At 42.1% G+C, this 22,844-nt stretch overlaps 1 protein-coding gene and 1 long non-coding RNA gene across 3 annotated transcripts in view; one reads left to right on the forward strand and one right to left on the reverse strand.

The window, feature by feature from the left end:
* The window catches only part of efl1 (elongation factor like GTPase 1), a 265,863-nt gene that overhangs the window by 180,037 nt on the left and 62,982 nt on the right, over positions 1-22,844 (forward strand). For both annotated transcript variants that reach the window (XM_072564794.1, XM_072564795.1), the window contains 2 exons: positions 13,323-13,454; positions 17,118-17,265. In XM_072564794.1, coding sequence (XP_072420895.1) covers positions 13,323-13,454; positions 17,118-17,265 — 280 coding nt within the window. The remainder of the gene's footprint in view (positions 1-13,322; positions 13,455-17,117; positions 17,266-22,844) is intronic.
* Positions 1-22,844, reverse strand: part of LOC140468768 (uncharacterized) — a 104,055-nt gene that overhangs the window by 28,821 nt on the left and 52,390 nt on the right. The window lies entirely within an intron of this gene.

Below are 22,844 nucleotides of genomic sequence, written 5' to 3' on the forward strand. Positions count from 1 at the left end.
CATTCAAACCAAACCAATCCAACTACCTTTGACCTTACTTGACCATCCACTCAACCCAACTTCCTTCCCAACCCCTCACCCTTCTCCTGCCAGCCCATTCCCTCACCCACTGATTTGTCACAGGATCTTCCTCACTGAATGACTTGACACCCTGCCTCCCTTATGCATTTGCCACGTCTCCTCCCTCACAGAAACATCATAGTTGAATCAGATCTTTCCATATTCCTAGTACACATACCTACCTCAGTAGGAAAAATTGAGTAGAGACCAGTGGAAACTTTGATTTTACTTAGATTTAGATTAGCTTACTTACAGTGTGGAAACAGGCCCTTCGGCCCAACGAGTCCACACCGACCCGCCGAAGTGCAACCCACCCATTCCCCTACATTTATCCCTTTACCTAACACCACGGACAATTTAGCATGGCCAATTCACCTAACCTGCACATTTTTGGACAGTGGAAGGAAACTGGAGCACCCGGAGGAAATCCACGCAGACACGGGGAGAATGTGCAAACTCCACACAGACAGTCGCCTGAGTTGGGAATTGAACCCGGGTCTCTGGCACTGTGAGGCAGCAGTGCTAACCACCATGCCGCATTCCCCACCATTCTAACTGAAAGACACACAATACTCTTCTCAACTATTGTGCTGTTTAAGACTAACTCAGGCTTATAAACCTAAGATCTTTCTAGTCAGTGTCTTAGAACTACACTGCATGGTGCGTTCAATTTTTAGTTCCTATTTTTAGGAGCAACCTATGTACGGAGGTTTCATATTGGCAGGTATAATGAATGATGATTGATAATATGCCTCCTCTCATCAATGAATTGAGAAAACACCGTGAGAGAGTTGAACCGGTGAATTGTTTCAAATCTGAACAACTTGAGAATTATCTGAAATTCAGAGAACATGTTGTGGTTCTGTTCGCCGAGCTGGGAATTTGTCTTGCAAACGTTTCGTCCCCTGACTAGGTGACATCCTCAGTGCTTGGGAGCCTCCTGTGAAGCGCTTCTGTGCGTTGATGGCGCCACACTCACAGGAATCCGATTCACTAGAGAGGAAGAAAAGGACAACCAACTCCCATTCCTAGACGTGATGGTACAGAGAACACCGAACGGAGAATTCACCGCAAAGGGTTACAGGAAAGCCACACACACAGACCAAGTCCTAAACTATGAAAGCAACCACCCCAACACACACAAAAGAAGTTGCATCAAGACACTATTCAAAAGGGCCACAACACACTGCAGTACACCAGAACTACAAAAAGAGGAAGAGGAACACCTATACAAGGTATTCGCCAAAAACGGATACCCTCGCAATTTCATCAACAGATGCCTAAGGGAGAGACAACGGAACGAGGACATGCCGCAACTCAAAGGACTAGCCACACTACCATACATCAGGAGCATTTCCGAACTGACAGCCAGACTACTGCGACCACTAGGACTCATAACAGCACACAAACCAACAGCCACGCTCAGACAACAACTCACCAGAACGAAGGACCCGATACCCAACATGAGCAAAACTAATGTAGTGTACAAAATCCCATGCAAGGACTGCACAAAACACTACATCGGACAAACAGGAAGACAGTTAATGATCCGTATACACGAACACCAACTAGCCACGAAACGACATGACCAGTTATCCTTAGTAGCCACACACACAGATGACAAGCAACATGAATTCGACTGGGACAACACTACCATTATAGGGCAAGCCAAACAGAGAACAGCCAGGGAATTCCTAGAGGCATGGCACTCATCCACAAACTCTATCAACAAACACATCGACCTGGACCCAATATACCGGCCACTACAGCGGACAGCTCGAACTGACAACCGGACGTGGCAGAGACAGGCCACTATAAATGCCGGAGGAAACAGCACAGAAGCGCTTTACAGGAGGCTCCCAAGCACTGAGGATGTCACCTAGACAGGGGACGAAACATTTGCAAGACAAATTCCCAGCTTGGCAAACAGAACCACAACAACGAGCACCCAAGCTACAAATCTTCTCCCAAACTTTGAATTCAGAGAACATGCAATCTGAAAAAAAATGTTTGCAGTGTTTCAGAAATGTTCATGTATGATGATGATTAAATTACACAGAGGTATCTTCGCTAAGCAGGAATGTTTCAAACAGTTTTGATCATTATGTTAATTGATGAACCCACTACTGATGGAGGTGTTTGTGGCTGAACCAGTAATTCTGCTGAATCTGAACATTAAAGTAAAATTGATTACTGAGTTTTAAGTTGCAATATGGTTATCCATATCTTCTCTATAGTTAGCTAGGATTTATTTAATTTTCAAATTTAGAGATTGAAATCTGTTTATGGGGGAAAAAAATTACTGCCAATAAAATTAGTATATATTTGGCTTTTAGCAAATAAATTTTTATTCTTCAATTATGTACATAAGGAAATGATTGTGTTTGTGAGCATTCCCTGCAACCTGAAACTTATCAAGCTATCTTCACTTTATATTTTAGCTTGTTAGTCCAGTGGATGTTGAAGGCTTTGTTGAACTGAAGATGCAAAATGCATACAAGGATTTCTCATTAGTAAAGCTAGTGATCAAGGTGTGATTATCGATCATGTTGACTGGAATAATTCAGTAACTGAGCTTGTTATTCACAATGCTAATTTTAAATTGTATTGCGTTTTGACTATAAATTAATTGAGATGATTCCAACCCTTTGTCTGGTGAGGTGAAATGGAAGATGTTTGTGGTGTTTTGAGTACCCAATTCTCCTCCCAGTCAAGTTGCTTTTTTGAAATTGTAACAAGTTGTACGCTTGCACCAATCCTGTTCTCTTTGATAGTATGTCCAGGAGGAAATGCTAGATAGTGATCATTATTGAAAACTGATTTTTTCTTTGCCTCTTGCTTTAATGCTAAGGTAGCTGAGACCAAATGTTAGCTTTATCATTGCTGACATCAGCTAATGCAACAGATACTGAAGATCAAACCAAGAGGTCTTCTGTCTCAGTCACCAACTTATGGGTTAAGTTCACTGTAAGAACCTGGGAGGGAAAACACCCAAACATCAAAAAAGGAAGATGCAAAAGAACTGTTAGGAGGGACAATGAATGATCATCAGGATCTTAAAATAAGATTTAAAAATTTTAACGCAAGTTTCAGTTGTTTTTGAGTAAGAAAATAGAGGCATTGAAGCTAAATAGGCGTGTTAATTTGGATTGTGATTAATATCCATTAGGTTTTGTTTCACGTATTCTCGAGCAAAATTAAGTCTTTTGTCCCACACATTAAAGAATCATAATTGAATACTTTTGGCAAAAGCAGCTGATATTGATTATGTCTTTTGCTAAAGAGCTGCATGAATATTTCACTGGGAATAGAATTAAAATTTGTAGGAATAAGTATGTACTGTGTTGATTGAGTGTTCCACATGAAAGCATAAACTCAGAGCTGCAGGAAGAGTGGAGGAATGAACATAGGAACAGGAATGGGCTATTGAGCCCCTCTAGTCACTTAGATCATGGCTGATCTAAACCCGAGCTCAACTTATCTACTTTTTTATTAGATTCTTTGATGACTTTTCCAAACAAATATCTATTGAATATATTTCTTAAAAAAAAAACAAAATTGGCCTGGCAATCACTTGTGTGGGACTGAATTCAAATTTCCAATGCTCATTTGTGAAAAAGCTTCCTGATTATTCCTACCTCTAATTTTAAGATGAACTCATATTCTGAATTTCCCACCACAAGAAACAGTTTACCTGTGTTGACCATATTGATTACTCTAAAGATTTTAAATATAATTGCTTAATTTTTCAAATTTAAGGCAATACAGGTCAAGTTTATGCATTGTGCCCTCATAATATTAGCCTTTAAGCCATATTGTCATTCTGCTGAATTTGCCCTGCTGTTTTCACGACTAACATATCTTTTTTGATTTTCCGAGCTCACAGCTGAGTACAGTAGTCCCCCATGGGGTCTGGCCAAGGCCCTTATGACTAACATTCTGGATTAGTGGTGCTGGAAGAGGTGGCAGGGGAAAGTGCCAGGATGGGGCCACCTCCAAACAGACCCCACCACCAGGGATATATTTCCCTCCCCACCCCTTTCCGCCCTCTGCAAAGACCGTTCCCTCCGTGACTACCTGGTCAGGTCCACGCCCTACAACCCACCCTCCCATCCTGGCACTTTCACCTGCCACCGCAGGAACTGTAAAACCTGCGCCCACACCTCCTCCCTCACTTCCTCCCTCACCTCTATCCAAGGCCCTAAAGGAGCCTTCCACATCCATCAAAGTTTTACTTGCACATCCACTAATATCATTTATTGTATCTGTTGCTTCCGATGCGGTCTCCTCCACATTGGGGAGACTGGTCACCTCCTAGCAGAGCGCTTTAGGCAACATGTCGGGGATACCCGCATCAATCAACCACACCGCCCCGTGGCCTAACATTTCAACTCCCCCTCCCACTTTGCCGAGGACATGGAGGTCCTGGGCCTCCTTCACCGTTGCTCCCTCACCACCAGACGCCTGGAGGAAGAACGCCTCATCTTCCGCCTCGGAACACTTCAACCCCAGGGCATCAATATGGACTTCAACAGTTTCCTCATTTCCCCTTCCCCCACCTCACCCTAGTTCTAAACTTCCAGCTCAGCACTGTCCCCATGACTTGTCTGGACTTGTCCTACCTGCCTATCTCCTTTTCCACCTATCCACTCTACCATCTCCTCCCTGACCTATCACCTTTATCCCCTCCCCCACTCATCCATTGTACTCTATGCTACTTTCTCCCCACCCCCACCCTCCTCTAGCTTATCTCTCCACGCTTCAGGCTCACTGGCTTTATTCCTGATGAAGGGCTTTTGCCCGAAACGTCGATTCCGAAGCTCCTTGGATGCTGCCTGAACTGCTGTGCTCTTCCAACACCACTAATCCAGAATCTGATTTCCAGCATCTGCAGTCATTGTTTTTGCCTTATGACTAACACATCACTTCCTGGTGTCAGTACACAGTAATCGAGCAGTGTAGAATAGAGAAGTGAATGTTGCTAGGTTGCACAGAGTATTTTTGTTAATCCAAGAACCGTAACTTTAAAAAATTAGGACGACAAAGAGAAAGGAATGCTTTTAAGAACAGGGATTTACCAGGAAGGCTGCATAATTTCATAGTAAGGAATATGATACTATTGTGACTTTTTCTTATGGCTATGGGTTCCTGAAGTGAAGAGATGACCAGGAGCCGTGGGTTGTTACAAGTGAAGCTGATTTGTTCTCTGTTAACTGAGCAGGTTGGAACTGAAACAACTTACACGGACAAAGACATAGGACAGTTTTGCTGTTCTCCGCGGCAGAAGCTGCCGGTTCTCTGCAGTAAAAATAAACTCAGTTTAAGATTGAAGAAAACCAGTTTTCTTCTTCCTTGCAGTTGGGGTATTGAGTACAGGAGTTGGCAGGTCATGTTACAGTTGTACAGGACTTTGGTTCGGCCACATTTGGAATACTGTGTACAGTTCTGGTCGCCACATTACCAAAAGGATGTGGATACTTTGGTGAGGATGCAGAGGAGGTTCACGAGGATGTTGCCTAACTATGAAGAGAATTTGAGTAGATTAGGATTTGTTAATTAGAAAGATGGAGGTCGAAGAGGGACCTGATTGACGTCTACAAAACCATGAGAGGTGGATAGCAAGAAGCTTTTTCCCAGAATGGGGGACTCAATTACGAGGGGTTCCGAGTTCAAAGTGAGAGGGGAAAATTTAGGGGAGAATGCATTGAAAGCTCTTTACGCAGAGGATGATGGGTGCCTGGAACATGTTGCTAGCGGAGGTGGTAGAGGTGGACATGATAGCATCATTTAAGGTGTATCTAGACAGATACATGAATGGGCAGGCACCAAAGGGATACAGACCCTTAGAAAATGGGTGACAGGTTTAGATAGAGGATTTGAATTGGTGCAGGCTTGGAGGGCTAGACTGCCTGTTCCTGTGCTGTAATTTTCTTTGTCCTTTGTTCTTTGTTCTCTTTCTACACTGACTATATTTTAATACTAATACTAATCAATTGGTCTGTAATATCACTGGGACACATTTACTGCTGACTGACATAGTGGCTCAGTGGTTAACACTGCTGCCTCACAGCACCAGGGTCTCAGGTGCGATTCCAGCCTCGGGTGACTGTCTGTGTGGAGTTTGCACAATCTCCCCATGTCTGCATGGGGTTTCCTCTGGGTGCTCCGGTTTCCTCCCACAGTCCAAAGATGTACAGGCCAGGTGAATTGGCCATGCTAAATTGCCCATAGTGTTAGGTGCATTAGTCAGAGGGAAATAGGTCTGGTTGGGTTACTCTTTGGAGGGTCGGTGTGGATTGGTTAGGCCGAAGGGCCTGTTTCCACACTGTAGGGAATCTAATCAAAATGGTAACATATTTCGGCTTCTGACTTATGCATAAAGATCATTTTACTTCCTTGCTGAAGAGAACATCACAGCTGAACATCTTCTCCTGGACTCAAATAGCCATGTTGTTTTGTGCATTCATTCTCAATGTGTTTCTTGTTATGCAGATAGTTTTCACCAGAAAGTCTCTGATTTGAGAACTATTTAAGGAGGATGTTTGCCATTTTTCAGCAGTAAATGTGTCCCAGTGATATTACAGACCAATTGATTAGTACTTGGAGAACTATCTTGCAACGACCTGTTTTTTTTAAACAACCTCTGTATATTTGGATACCTTGGGAATCAAACTTGGGGGGATTCTTGCTGAATGAAAAAATCCCTCTATTGTTGGTTACCGATAGGGAATTTTTACAAAAAAGGAAAAAAGAAGTTTTGAAAAATAGGTTTGAAAATGCAATAGTCTTAAGAATGGATCGGATGAAATAGATAATTAGCAGAATTCTGGTGTGTACACTTGTACAGTAAAAGTTGTGTTTTAATGTATTTTCTAGTTTGAGTGTAGATACTATTTTGCAATAAAACTACTCCTGATCTTCATGTAGATGAAACATTGATATTTTAAACATTGCAAGAGTGCAATCTGAAAACAGAAAAATTAATTGATCGTGGGGATATGGAATTTCGCTCTGGACTTCAATAATCTGAAGGTTAATGACATAAATGTAGAAACGTGCTGCTGAATAATTTCTCACAATGCTTTTTCTTATCAGTAAATTGAGGATTATAATTGAAAAAGGGCTGAAACCCCAGAGTGAGGCTGCAAGGTCTGGAGAATCTGCAGTCAGTTTGATTTTCTACACCGTAGTTTTTTTTTATTGCATTCCTGTGCTACATGTCTACTTTCTTCTACCTCTATAGCCTGTCAATCGGATTGTCGTGGTGATATGTTAATATTTGTCAGTACTCGAGACCCCAGAGAGGGTTAATATTGAACAATGAATTTGCGTCTTTTTAGCCCAGAATCGTTGTTGTCGCAGTTACAGGTTGAGCTGTTTATTCAGTCACTTCATTTCACAGGGAATTATCAACCATGTTAGCCTTTATCACAAGAGGATTTGCGTACAGGTGCAAAAAAGTCTTGTTTCAGTTAAATGGATCACTGGTGAGCTTGCACCTTGAGTATTATATGCAGTTCTGGTCCCCTTGCCTAAGCAAGAATATTGTCAGTGAGAGAGTGTAGTGAAGTTTCAGCAGACGGTGGTGATGATAATAGGTAATAACAATGACTGCAGATTCTGGAAGCCAGAGTCTAGATTAGAGTGGTGCGGAAAAAGCATAGCAGGTCAGGCAGCATCCAATGAGCAGGAAAATCAACATTTTGGGCAAAGCCCTGGTGATGAGACTGACCTTTGAGAAGAGAGTGAGAAGACTCGGCTTCTGTTTTCTGGAGTTGAGCAGAATGAGAGGCGAATGATTAGAAAATTGCAAAATGATTAAAGGAGTAGACCGAGTAGATACAGAAAGGATGTTTCTGTTGGTTGTGGTGTTTAGAAGCTGGGAATACAGTCTCAAAATAAACCTAGGTAAAAACAATGACTGCAGATGCTGGAAACCAGATTTTGGATTCGTGGTGCTGGAAGAGCACAGCAGTTCAGGCAGCATCCGAGGAGCAGCAAAATTGACGTTTTGGGCAAAAGCCCTTCATCAGGAATAAAGGCAGTGAGCCTGAAGTGTGGAGAGATAAGATAGAGGAGGGTGGGGAGTGGGGAGAAAGTAGCATGGAGTACAATGGGTGAGTGGGGGAGGGGATGAAGGTGATAGGTCAGGGAGGAAGGTGGAGTGGATAGGTGCAAAAGGAGATAGGCAGGTAGGACAAGTCATGGGGACAGTGCTGAGCTGGAAGTTTGGAACTAGGGTGAGGTGGGGGAAGGGGAAATGAGGAAACTGTTGAAGTTCACATTGATGCCCTGGGGTTGAAGTGTTCCGAGGTGGAAGATGAGGCGTTCTTCATTCGCCTCTCATTCTGCTCAACTCCAGAAAACAGAAGCCGAGTCTTCTCACTCTCTTCTCAAAGGTCAGTCTCATCACCAGGGCTTTTGCCCAAAACGTCGATTTTCCTGCTCATTGGATGCTGCCTGACCTGCTGTGCTTTTTCCGCACTACTCTAATCTAGACTCTGGCTTCCAGCATCTGCAGTCATTGTTATTACCTAGTATCATCACCACCGTCACCCGGAGATGTTCCCTAAAGCGCTCTGCAGGGGAAGGTGCCAGGCTGGGAGGGTGGGTTGTAGGGAGGCGTGGACCTGACCAGGTAGTCACGGAGGAAATGGTCTTTGCGGAAGGCAGAAAGGGGTGGGGAGGGAAATATATCCCTGGTGGTGGAGTCTTTTTGGAGGTGGCGGAAATGTCGGCGGATGATTTGGTTTATGCGAAGACCCTAAAGGAGCCTTCGACATCCAAAGTTTTACCTGCACATCCACTAATATCATCTCCGGGACACCCGCACCAATCAACCACATCGCCGTGTGGCCCAACATTTCAACTCCCCCTCCTACTCTGCCAAGGACATGGAGGTCCTGGGCCTCCTTCACCGCTTCTCCCTCACCACCAGACGCCTGGAGGAAGAACGCCTCATCTTCCGCCTCGGAACACTTCAACCCCAGGGCATCAATGTGGACTTCAATAGTTTCCTCATTTCCCCTTCCCCCACCTCACCCTAGTTCTAAACTTCCAACTCAGCACTGTCCCCATGACTTGTCCTACCTGCCTATCTCCTTTTCCACCTATCCACTCCACCATCTCCTCCCTGACCTATCGCCCACTTACCTATTGTACTCCATGCTTCTTTCTCCCCACCCCCACCCTCCTCTATCTTATCTCTCCACGCTTCAGGCTCTCTGCCTTTATTCCTGATGAAGGGCTTTTGCCTGAAACGTCGGATGCTGCCTGAACTGCTGTGCTCTTCCAGCACCACTAATCCAAAATCTCAAAATAAAAGTCTGGCCATTTAGGACTAAGGTGAGGATGAACTTGTTCAATCTTTGGAATTCTGTTCTCCAGAAGGCTCGAGAAGCTCAATCATTAAGAAACTTCAAGATAGAGTTCGATTGATTTCTAGTTCCTAATAACATGAAGGGATAGCTAATAGTGTAGAAATATGGCAGTGAGGTAAATGATCAGTCATGATCCAGAATGGTGGTGTAGACTCAAAGGACTGAATGACCTACTTCTGCATTTCTGCTTTCCTATGTTGATAAGTTTTACAAATTTCCACCTGGTCACTGAGTATCAGGCTCTATCGAACTCACTCTTTTTTAATCCCTGAATACCCAGACTGATACTATTTTCAATGTGGTAACTACTTTGGTTGCCCTTTCATGGCTATCTTAGTCATAGTCTTTCTCTCTCTCTCTTTTTACTCTTAGCCTTTTTGGAGTTGCTGTAGAAGTTTGGTCCACTTTAACATTCTCCCACTCTGTCCAGGCTCTGGATTTGCCCTCCCAGGTTCTATAAAGCTGTTCGTGGAGGCATTTCAAGCTTTCTGGCATTTTGGGATTCTGCATACTATTCTTTCCTGCAGTATAGGTTCTTCCTGCTTGTGTTTCAGGCCTTGTCTGGCAGAGTCTAATGCTTACTGTGTTCCATCTTCAAGTGTTTAATGTGTCTGGTGTTACCTCCTTTCAGTCTCTGATGTAGACTAAGTCTATCTTTTGTCTCGCACCAAGCTTTTGGTCAGCAAGTAAGGCAGATTTAGAAAAATATTAGCAGGTCTGTCCTACAAGCCCACCTGCTTCAAGAAGACCACCATCATCCCAATAGCTAAGAAAGCACATGCAGTGTGCCTTAATGACTACCACCCATTGGCTCTGACCTCCATAATCATGAAGTGCTTCAAAAGGCTGGTCATGGTCCACATCAACTCTAATCTTCCAGTCTGCCTTCATCCCCTGCAGTTCACCTACTAGGTAATGTAACAGATCCACAGACGCCATTTCCCTAGCACTGCACTCATCCCTGGAATATCTGGAAAACAAAGGTCACCTACATGAGACTCCGGCTCATTTGACTACAACTCCGCCTTCAACACCATAATCCCCTCCAGACTGATATCAAAACTCCATGACCTAGGTCTCGGTTCCAGGCTGTGCAACTGGATCCTCAGCTTCCTGACCCATAGACCACAATCAGCGAAGATGGGTAACTGCACCTCCACCACAATAACTCTCAACACTGATCCCCCAAGGGTGTGTTCTCAGCCACCTACTCTACTCCCTATGCACCCTCAACCATGCAGCCAGATTCCGAGCTAACACCACCTCCAAGTTTGCTGATGACAGCATCTTGGTAGGATGGATATCAAACAATGATGGTTCAGAATACAGAAAGGAGATAGAGGGCTTGGTGACGTGGTGCAATGAGAACAACCTCTCTGTCTCCATATCGGCAAAATTAACGAACTGATCATTGACTTCAGGAAGAAAGAAGGAGAACACACCTCCATCTACATCAATAGAGGTTGAGAAGGTTGACAGCTTCAAGTTCCTAGGCCTAATGGTCACGAAGGCACAACAACGCTGCTTCTTCCTCCGGCAGCTCAGGAAACTTGACATGTCCATAAGGATCCTCACCAACATTTACAGATGCACCACAGAAAGCATACTGTCCAGGTAAATAACGGCCTAGTACAGCAACTGCTCTGCCCAGAAACTACAGAAGGTTGTGTGCACATTCAAGACCACCTTGGAAGCCAACCTCCTGTCCATGGACTCCATTTACGCTTCTCGTTGCCGTGGAAAGGCTGCCAACATCATCAAAGGTCCATGGCAACGAGAGAATATTCTGTATTCTCTTCTTTCAGGCAGAAGATACAGAAACTTCAACACGTACACTAGCAGCTTCACAAACAGCTTTTTCCCTGACGAATGGACATGCAACTTCAAATGATGTTGGTCTAGTTAATGTTGTTCTTGCCTTGCTGCATGTCCTGTGCAGTGTAACCTGTATGCCTCACTCTGTCCAATTTCTTTCCACCCTATGGTCTGTATGTTCTTGCTTACTATGATCTGCCTGTAATGCTTGCAAGTAAAGCTTTTCACTGTACTTAGGTACACATGACAACAAATCAAATCAATCAGTGGAATTTGATGTGCCCTGACTCTGTTATGACGATAAGTTTAAAATGTAAACCCTGCTGAAGTTCCTAGTTTTACCATAACTTGCACCTGATACCCACCTGGCATCCTACCACACAGAACCGTACCCCATGGCACCCCATCACCTATCACCTACTCCATCCCATCACTATATCTCCATTCCCAGCATCGCCTTAATGTCACTTATCTTTATGAACTTGCCTTTTCATGGAGCTATCAAAGTGGGGCTGTCTGTGATCTCGATCTTTAAATTGCACATTATGGCATCTGACTGCTGTGGAAAGAAAGGTGTTGTTTGCCTTCCCTGACTGTTGTCTGCAAGGAGACAATTGAAGTATATCTCCATATTTCTGAAGGAGATGTGACTGGATCTGCTTTCAGAAATATAGAGCTCCTTTATTTCTTAAAAAGGAAGTGGAGTAGCAATTTAAATGATATTGCCACTCCTGGGAAACTCTTTTTTTTCTCTCTCTCTCTCTCCACAGTGCTGTCAGACCTGCTGAGTGTATCCAGCATTTTTCTGTTTGCACCAAGTGCTGATGCTGCTTTTTTACAGTTGAGTTTTTATTCCCATGCCTAATAGACCTGTTAATTCTTCCTATCTGAGTCTTTCTCTCTTTCTATCAGTCTTACGTTGCATGCCTTGTCCTCAGTCCTCCATGTCTCTTTCCACACTGTATGAGACCTACATTCATTCTGCTGCTCTTCAACTGTCACCGTGTAGCTATCGTTGAGAAAATAGGATACAGGCATTAGCTTCTGAAGCATGCTGCCCTGTACTTGGGTTTGTTTCATCCAGCGTCTCATCTGTTCTCTCCCAAATGATTATTAATCTTCTCTGGCATGGTGCATGGTACTGGGTGTTGGGAATCTCCATTGACAGCCTAACCTGTAGCAGTTCCACTCTGTCTTTCGAAATTGCCCTTAGACACTCAATAATGAAAAGGCTCCACTATTTTACCTTTTCTCACCCCAAACTATCCCTTTCGGTCATCTTTACCCGGTGGTATACAATCTCTTTTGATTTTAGAATTAAACATGCCTTTCACACACAGGTTAATCAAAGAAGCATTTGGGAAAAGAGCGAATCTGATAGTTTAGGCGGGGGGGGGTGGTGTGGGGAGAGGGAGAGGGGTGGGGAGCCAGGGCCGGGCGGGTGGGTGGTGGGAACATTGTGGGACGATTCAGCTGCTATTGAGAAGCAAAGTGCAATCTTTTTAAATTAGTAAAATGTAAGTTTATTACAGTCCAAAGGTGAGTTCTGAAATTGGCAAGGCACTGCTGCTTTTAGATTAAAAATGTCAATTTTCTGCATCACTGCAAGAGTTCTGCTTTAAATCCTGCAGAGAAAGGATGTACCTTGTGTCTGTAAAAATATTGGCCTAATGATTTATTACTGCACAGTCTTCAGACCTAGTATTTACCTACATTTGAAGAATGCAACGCTATTTAAAGTTTTTAAATTACTTGCAGAAAATCCATTTGCAGCTTTTTTAAAACTTGATAGTTTGTAATGAATTAGTTGTGTTACAGCTTCAAATCATAAAATTATAAGCATTTACTTTTTAAACTGGTTGGTATTTCTCATTCTTCCGATCTGCTGGGGTGAAACCACTTATTCAGGTTCCCTCTCTAAGAAGTTTACCTCTGCCGGCTGAAATTACTTCAGTCAGTACAATTCAGTGCAAATGAAGCCATATCACATTGATTGACTCTAGATAAAAGACTGTTTTGCACAAAATGTTTCTTATTTAATGCTTTGATTTTATTTTCCAACCATAGGTATCGGAGGCCTAGAAGATTACGTCTTAAAATCTGCTACGTTGTCAACGTCACCTGTATGTCCACCATTTACACCTCTGAACTTTGAGGCGACTCCTATTGTACGGGTTGCTGTGGAACCAAAGCATCCAAGTACGTTGGTGACATTATGTATTATAACAAATGCAGAGATTAATGACTCTGCTAATAGCATAAGATACAAAATAAACTGTGCTATATAAACTGTGAAGTTAATGGTCTTACCATAGATTGCACCAGATCCTTCTCTCTGGTGCTCAGTGATTTACATTGGGCTGTTGCTGGATCAAGAGCCAATTTTAAGATTCTGATCTTTGTTTCTGAATCACTGTATGGCCTTACCTTCCCCTGTTTCTGTAACCTGTTCTTGTCTTACAACCCTCCACAATCTGATCAGCAGTCCTCCACTTCTGGTCTATTAGATAACCCCAATATTCATCATTTGACCATTTGCAGCTTTGAATCATAGAATCCCTCCAGTCTGCTCTGTGGAGGCCTATTGTCAGGCCTCTCTCTCTCTCTCTCTCTCTCGTCTGGTACCATCCACAACCCCTGCCCAATGCCCTGATCTTGCCAGCTTAAATCCTGTCAGCATACTTCCCCCTACCCACTTCTTCCCATGGGTTCCTTAAATTTCCACTCACACTCTTGTCCCCAGGATTAGGCATCTTGCTGAGTTCTGTCTTTTTCTCTATAATTTTGTCCTCTGTTATGGAGCTTAATGTATTTCTTACATTTATTTTCAACTGGTTAAATCTGCTATCGGAACTACTGTTCCACAGTTATAGGTTGCCTAAGTAACAATTATTTATAGGAGAGAGCATCTTGCCAGAGTGGGCTATCCTCATGGAAAACCTTAGCTGCAAATGTTGAGACCTTATTCACTACTAGAAGGCCATTACAGCAATGCCTCATCCTGTCATCATCCAAAATCAACAGAAATCTATCAATTGCTATTAAATATGGGCTGGTTCATCCTTCCCTAACCCAAAAAAGGAAGAATCCAATTACAGCGCACCCTATTGTCACCTCACATGAACTGTTTACAAGCAAGAAATCAAATTTAAGACATTTTTGCTCTAAATCTAGATAGTGCTTGTCACCTTCTGACTAGACATTGTGGGAGTGCATCTTTTAACATTTAACATATTTCCATTTAAAGTAGGCTATAAGGTAGATAAATTTACAGTGTAGTTGATATAAATGAGTATATTACAGAGGAATGGCTGCAGGGTGATCAAGGATGGGAACTGAACACCAAACTAGCAGCGATGTTGTGCAGGAGAATTTCCTAGATTGTGTACTTGATCATTTGTTTTGACCAATACATTGAGGAGCTGACGAGAGATAAGGCTACTTTCAAGTGGGTAATGTGTGACAACAAAGGATTAATTAGCAATCTTATTATATGGGGTCCGTTTGAGAACAGCGACCATAATATGATTAATAATGACTTCTTCATTAAGATAGAGAGTGAAGTAGTCAAACCTGAATCTAAGATCCTGAACCTAAACAAATGAACAGTGAGAGTAGGAGGCAGGAATTGGCAAAGATGGATTGGAGAACTTTACGGAAGGGTGTTGGTGCCTAGCAGTGGCTAAAATTTAAAGAACATGTGCATGGAAACCTAAAAGAGACTAGTATGAAGAATAGTTTAAAGCTAGGAAGGAAAATCAGGTGCAAGAAAACCGAATTATTTAAATAATTAAAAGATTTTTAATTTTGGGAAAAAGAGAAGAGTACAAAATTGGAATTGGGAAATGACAATTGTAGCAAGTAACTGTGTTGGCTGTTACTTACACATGCCTGAGTCATTCAGGCAACTAAGAGAGAAGGAGGCAACTAATATAGAAGAGTGTAAGATGGAACAACCTGTCAGAGCTTTCTCTTTGTGAACTCCACAGGTAATGCAAATTTGTGGGCGACATATGAAATTTTGTTTCTTTGCTAGTTAACAAATACCTCACAATATAGTTATGACTGCAGATTTGACACCTCTGTACTTGAATTAAATCGCAGTCATGTCCAATTAAGATGAAATATTTTACTGGCTCTGTTCTGGTGAACTAAATTTCCATCTTTATGATTATTGGATGTCGTCAGATTTTCTGGCTCGCCACTCTTGTTGACAACAATGGCATTGCTTGGAGGTAAGAGGCTCGGAGGTAAGTATTTGGAGGCAGCTGCAGACTCCCAGGTGCCAAAGCATTCGGTCAAAGGGCACGCTTTGGAGCTGTAGGACTTCGCCTCTGTTATGATAAAACCAGCACAAGACCCTCCAATCCTCCCTGCCCTTTTCATTCAACTTCATTCCCTTTGCCAAGCCCCTTTGTGCCTCTCACTCTCTAGTCCAAGATATGTTCCTCAACCTCTATGCCAAGCTATTTGTCCTCTATGCCATCTCACATGCTGTATGGAACCAACGAATATTATGGTGACATTAGATGTGTGTTTTTGTTTTAAATCTTGGAAATAAATCAGTCAATCTCAACTTTCCATTTTAAATAAAATCTCCTTTCATTACAGGCCGATAAAAATTGTCAACCTCTAAAGTATCAGTTGCAGACATTTCCAGCATTTAAATCCTCCATCTTGTGTGAATAAACATTGTACAATTGGCTTCATAGAGAATAAAACCAAAGCTGTCAATCAAGCAGTGTTGGGATGCACTGTTACAAAACTTTGATTTGTATCTGAGCCCTTAGCAAGAATGTAAAAAAAAATGCATTGGGCTGAACAGGTCAACAGCACAGCAATTAGATTTGTAATCTGAAGCAAGCCTCACCCTTGGTACTAGTGAAAATTGGGAATACCAGGATGAGGTTTGGAATCAAAGATTGACCGAGTCTTTTTGGCTCTATGAAAATATAAACCAATGGTCTTGGTAAAGTAATGCAAGAATCGACAATTTTCACTGGAAGTCGAAGGATAAACAGGGAATGAATGCATCACACACACAAATTTTGGAGGTTTTTTTCCACCTTCTCATGCTGGTGCTGTTGTTTGGTGGCTTCCTGCAATGGGTTATCTCCTGCTTGATTTTTCTCACTCTTTTCTCTAGATTCTGAGAGAAATACCAAGTTAGGAGTATAGCACTTTGAGCCCAGGCAGATATACTTTGTAAGTAGGCAATATTGGAATGGTGATCACTTGGACACACGTAGAGCAAACTGTTTGGGAGAGTTCATTTCATCAGGTTAACTCTTGCTCATGACCAGCCAATTGAAATACATTCCTGTAAAGTTGGTGCTGCACGGAGTTAGATGTTATTATAGATCAGAAACTTTAATGGCTTTAACGTTGGAATTAATTGCAAAACATAGTTGGCTATACAAGTACAGGAGTAAATCTAACTGGATGGTTTGTAGTGCTTTAAAATCAAGTGCTGGTTAGGAACTACATATAAAGATTCCTTTACATTTTAGATCTGCAAAGGATTGTAGCGGTTACCTGATTATAACAGCGAAAAATGCACAAAGTTTCTGTATTTGACATGCTTTACAGCAATATTTGAATTAATGGCACTCTGCTGGAAAAATGCAGAATATGAAAATCAATAATGAGAATTAGTATGCTTTTGGATGGAATAATTTTTTGCCACTTCTCTCCACAGAGGTTAATAAGGATTGTCTTTCCACGTAGAGGTCATTTACTTTGCTTTAAAATGACTGCTGTGAGTTACTGATCTGTGGATTCAGTTCAGTGTTGTGTATGTTATGTACCTTCTAAATTTAGAGTCAACTTCATATTTGGATTTGTTTCCTTTTGCTTGTCCAGGTGAAATGCCACAGCTGGTGAGAGGGATGAAGCTGCTTAACCAGGCTGATCCGTGTGTGGAAGTGCTAGTCCAAGAGACTGGAGAGCACGTGTTAGTAACTGCTGGAGAGGTCCACCTGCAGCGATGCTTGGATGACCTCAGAGAAAGGTTAGAGAGTGGGCAGGGTATTACTACAGCCTACTAAGACCATAGGTATAAGAGCAAAAATACACCATTCAGCCATTAAGGTCACACACTCTACCCGGGGTCATCTATCCCTACCTCACCACCTCCCCCCTTACCTGCAGGTCCCCTTACACCCATCCCCAGTCCTGAAGAAGAGTTACACCCGAAACAACTTCTCCCCCTCTTGATGCTACCTGGCTAGCTATGTTCTTCCAGCCTCCTGCTTGTCTACCTTGGATTCCAGCATCTGCAGTGTTTTTGTCTCTCATCAAGTCTGCTCCAGCACTCAATAAGATTGTGGCGAATCAGATAATCATCAACTCCACTTTCCTGCCTTTTGTCCATAACTCTTGATTCCCTGACTGGGTAAAAAACTGTTTGTCTCAACCTTGAATGTACTTAATGAACCAATCTTGACAACCTTAGATTCGATTCAATTGCCTACAGTGTGGAAACAGGCCCTTTGGCCCAACAAGTCCACACCGACCCTCTGAAGAGTAACCCACCCAGACGTATTCCCTATATTTATCTCTGATTAATGCACCTAACTATGGACAATTTAGCATGCCAATTCACCTGACCTACATATCTTTGGACTGTGGGAGGAAACCCACACAGACATGTGGAGAATGTGCAAACTTCACACAGACAGTTGCCCGAGGCAGGAATTAAACCCGGGTCCCTGTCGCTGTGAGGTTGCAGTGCTAACCACTGAGCCACTGTGCCTCCCCTTGTGTGGTTAAGAATTCCATTGATTCACTACACTCTCAAAGACAAAAATCCTCCTCATCTCTGTCCAAAATGGGCAAGCCCTTACTCTGAAATTGTGCCCAATTGTAAATGGTTGTGGGCCCCGCATTGATTCCTGTGGTACTACCAGTGCGTTCTTTAATATTCTTTTAATAGCCGAGCTTGCAAACCATCTTCCCCAGGGCATCTATTAGCCTTTAGCTCCATTAGTTTCCCTCGTACGTTCTTTTCTCACTACAGGTTATTGTATTTATTTCCTCCCATACTTTTGTCCTTTGATTATTTAGTATTTTTGGAACATTATGTGAAGACTGATGTAAATTATTTATTCAGCTTGTCTGCCATTTCTTGGTTACCTATTATTATTTCTAAACCATCATTCTCTAAGGGAGACTATGTTCACTTTAGCTTCTCTCTTTTTATATACTTAAATAGGCTCTTAGAGTCCACCTTGATGTATTAGCCTCAAAGTTTATTTTCTTCATTTTTTAAAAAATGTTTTTTAAAACGTTCCCATTTCTGTCACTCTCCACTAATCTTCGCAATATTGTATATCTTTTGTTTCAATTGAATATGATGTTTAACTTCCTTGGTTAAACAAGGTTGGTTGTTCCGCTTCCTAGAATTCTTCTTCCTCCTCAATGGGAAATGTTTTTGTTGAGAATCATTAACTAATTTCTTAAATATCTACGATTATTCAGTTGTCTTTTCTGCTAAACTCCTTTCCCAGTCTACTTCAGCCAAAGTTCCCTTCATTTCTTTGTGCAATTACCCTAATTTAAGTCAAGCACAGTTGTTTCTGACCTAAGTCTCTCAGTCTCAAATTGAATGCTAAATTCTTCCATGTTACCACTGTTGCCTAGGGAGTATCTTTTATTCGAGATTGCTTATTAAACGTATCTCGTTACTCATTACTAGATCCAAAATAACCTGATCCCTGGTTGGATCCAAATGAGGTAAAGTCACCATAGTCTTACCAGATCATGGAGCTGCTCTCTCATGAGAAAGACAGACAACTGTTGGTAGTTTAATCTGAGGATCCCCATTCCTCAGACAAAGGGAAAGGTTGAAAAGGAGAGTCTTTCATGGTAACCTCAACCAGTGCAGGAATTGAACTGGGATTGTTTGCGTCACTCTGAATTGTAAACCAGCCATCCAGTCAACTGAGCTAACTGAAGTACTTCAGTAGCTATCATCTTTTTCTGCTATGTATTCCTGTACATAGTCTTTGTCTTTGTAGATGTGCAGTACACAGCTGATCAAGCTCTGAGTTTGAATTTCTGTTCACTGTGTCATTCATGTATATTCTGGACAAGTTCTTGTTGTTATGCATTGTTTTGAATCTGACTGTTCTCTGATAGACCAATATAGCTCTGACTGCCTATGTTTGCTTTATTTTATGAAACCATCCCTGGATTACTTGCTGAGAGAGTGTCTGCTTTTGCTGGTCACAGCCCCAATTTGACTTATTTTTAGGGGTGTTATATTCTGTAGGTGAAGTATCTTCCTATCTTAGTCTTTTATCTGATGTTTGTCCTGCTGCAATATAGTTGGGCTATGTGCCAGCACCATGTCTCTTCACTTGTACTTCATAGTGAAATCCTAACTCCATCATTAAGAGTTTGACGATAAAGATCCAAATTCACCGCAACTTGCACTTAGTCTGTATCTCACAGGTTTGGTATTGATACAAAACTGAAAACACTTCACATGATATTAGTGCACCTTTCCATCTGGATAGGGATGTATTGACCATAGCTGCACAAGGGGATAAGTATGTTCAGTTTCATTACTACTACTATTTCAGTGTTTATAATGTTAGAATTTTTTTGTCTTTAAATTATAGCCTGCATTATGCCCATTAAATCTTTATTGAGGTTTCAAAACCTTTCCTGTAGTTTAGAAAATTAATAGCCTTTATTGTCACATGCACTCGAATGAGTGCAGTGAAAAGTTTGTAATGCTGCCTCTTGGTGCCACCTTAGTACAGGATACCCAGGTACAGATACTTTTAAGTGTTATTACAGAATTGAAATAGTAAAAGAAAACAGATTAGCATGAGAGTACAATTTAAAAGTCCAGAATGAGGATAAAAAAGTGTATTTAGTCCTTTTCCAACATGAGTCCATGCCCACTGGGCTTCATATCACAAGGCCATGCTGCCTTCACACGCTGGCCTCCATCCAGAAACTTACTGTACAGCCACTCTGGGACTCAGCCTGTGCCCAGTCTGCTGCTGCTCCGGGCTCTGGCCGGGACTCTGCTCCCCGTTCCATGACTCAGCCCTCGCTTGCTCTGGTTCTGGCTGTAATTTGCTCTGCTCCTGCTCTGGGACTTAGTCCGCACCCTCTGCTCCCGCCCTTGCTCCAGCTGCGACCCGCCTCCCTCTGTCTCACCTCCATTCTCCAGGTGAGGTAGTTTAAGAAGTTTGGTGGGGTGTTGGGGGAAGAACAACTGCTGCAAAGAGAGCAAAATAGGAAAAGGAACTGGCAAGCAAAAGAACTCCTACTGGAATGTCCTATTCTGCCGCCATCTTGAAGTAGTGCATAAAAATGATCATTTAAGTTACTAACATGGTCTTGTTCTAATTGGCTATTTTCAACAGGTTATTCATCAATCCTATTTCTTCCATTTCACTTATCTCCCACAAAACTACCAACCAAGGATTCTGGTACTCACACTCAATCAAAAGAGACTGCCATCTTGACAGTACCTCTGCCACCCCATTGTAATGTCTCAAGAATCACATTTCAAGCACATGGAAGAGAAACATAGACAGCCCTTAAATCTTACTTGGAAGACTTTCTCCTTGCTTCTGTTAATAGTCATGATGCATATAGACAGAGCTCTGAGTTCCAAAGACACCCTTCTCTTATTCATGGCAAACAACCTATACAAAAATGTTATGTTCATTCATCAATGTTCTTGGGGCTACAACATACAGGTTTCATCACAGTTTTCTTGAATGGGGGAGCTCCAGGGAGCCACGAATGAGGAGTGCATGTGGAAAAGTATGCCAGGTTTAATTTTATTTGAGTTGTGCTAAAATTATATTGCGCAATACTTAGGACAGATCAAATTTAATCTGAAAATATTGATGTCCTGCAGGCATCTGACACTTTGCTGTATCTCTGCCCTGAGATGGTTTATAGCTTAATTAATATCTTTCCTCCTTTTTAATCCTACCACTACTGCTGTTCACAAGCTTTGCAACCGGACTTCCTTAAGAAGTATATGCAGATTAGAAACACAATTTGTTTAAACATGAGGAAAGGTTCAAGATCATCCAAACAGTTATTCAAAAGTGAATTTACATAACCTTATTGTACCAAAAATAAATCCACTATTGCTTTAATTTGTGCCATCCTGGTGGGGCAATAAGTCCACTACATAGAAAAAGAAAGCCAAGCTTCATCTTCTCCCATCTCGGTAACAAATGTGGAGCTGTTGACTGATCAAATCACTTATTGCAATGAATTAGCCTATAACAGGCTCAAACATGAGTTGAGGAAAACGCTTGTGATGAGACATGTTGGGAACCATAGGTCTATAATAAGTATGGATAAAGCATTGATAACCAATGGAAGACAGAATTGAATTAAGAGAGACATTGTCATGATGGCAACCTGTAATTAATAACTGGGACCATTAATATTTACAATAAATATACATGTATTGGATCAATGTACTTTAGCCAAGTTTGCTGATAACACAAAAATAGGTAGGAAGGCAAGTGATGATGATAGGGCAGTGGTGTCTCAGAAGAATAGAGACAGGTTAAGTGACTGGGCAAAAAATTGGCAGATGGAATATTTTGTTGGTAAGTGTGAGGTTATGCACTTGGGCAGAAAGAGTAGAAGAGCTTTAGCTGGAAAAATCTACAGCACAGTGGAATTTGGAAGTCCTTGTATATAAATCACGCAAAGTTAATATACATATTCAGCAGGTATTAGGAAAGGCAAATGGAAAGTTGGCCTTTATTCATAGAATCCCTGCAGTGTGGAAACAGGCCATTTGGCCCAACGAGTCCACACTGATCCTCTGAAGAGTAACCCACCCCAACCCTTTCCCCTACCTATTACTCGACATTTACCCCTGACTAATGCACCTAACCTACACATTCTTTGGGGTCGAGACAGGATAGATTCGGAAATGTTGTTTGTCCTTCGGGTAAAATCTGGGACCAGAGGACATAATATCAGAATAAGGGCTGCCCATTTAAGACAAATGTGGAAGAATTTCTCCTCTTAGAAGGCAGAATCTGTGGAATTCTTTATGCAGAGGGCTATTGAGGCTGGGTAGTTAAGTATATTCAAGGCTGAGATGGGCAGATTTTTTAATCAGTAAGGGAGCTGAGGGTCATGGGGAAAAGGCAGGAAATATGAAATGCTGATGATCAGATCAGCTCAGCCATGATCTTCAGTGATGAAGCAGATTCAGTCGGTCAAATTGCCTACTCTGTCCTATGCCTTGCAGTCTAAAATAATCTGTTCCATTCAAATGCTATACTTACAAGATGACATGTCTGAAATTACTCACATACCAAAATATTTTCTGAAAACAATCTATTTAATTACCATCTGAATATATCTGTACTTACTGTTCTACCTAGGACACAGTCCTCAGAATCATCACTCACTGAAATATTGGGCTGGGTATTACGAGCTCCCTCTGGCTGTATTTTGGGCCTCGTGGTATGCCATCTAGTTCATGTGGTCTTCTTCACACCTGCCCCTCAGCACAACCCATTATGGGGGTGTTAAAATAGGCAGCTGTGCCAATGGTTTTAAATAAATAATTTAAGTTAGTTG

Source organism: Chiloscyllium punctatum, chromosome 48 (genome assembly GCF_047496795.1).
Source record: "Chiloscyllium punctatum isolate Juve2018m chromosome 48, sChiPun1.3, whole genome shotgun sequence".
NCBI classification, from domain to species: domain Eukaryota; kingdom Metazoa; phylum Chordata; class Chondrichthyes; order Orectolobiformes; family Hemiscylliidae; genus Chiloscyllium; species Chiloscyllium punctatum.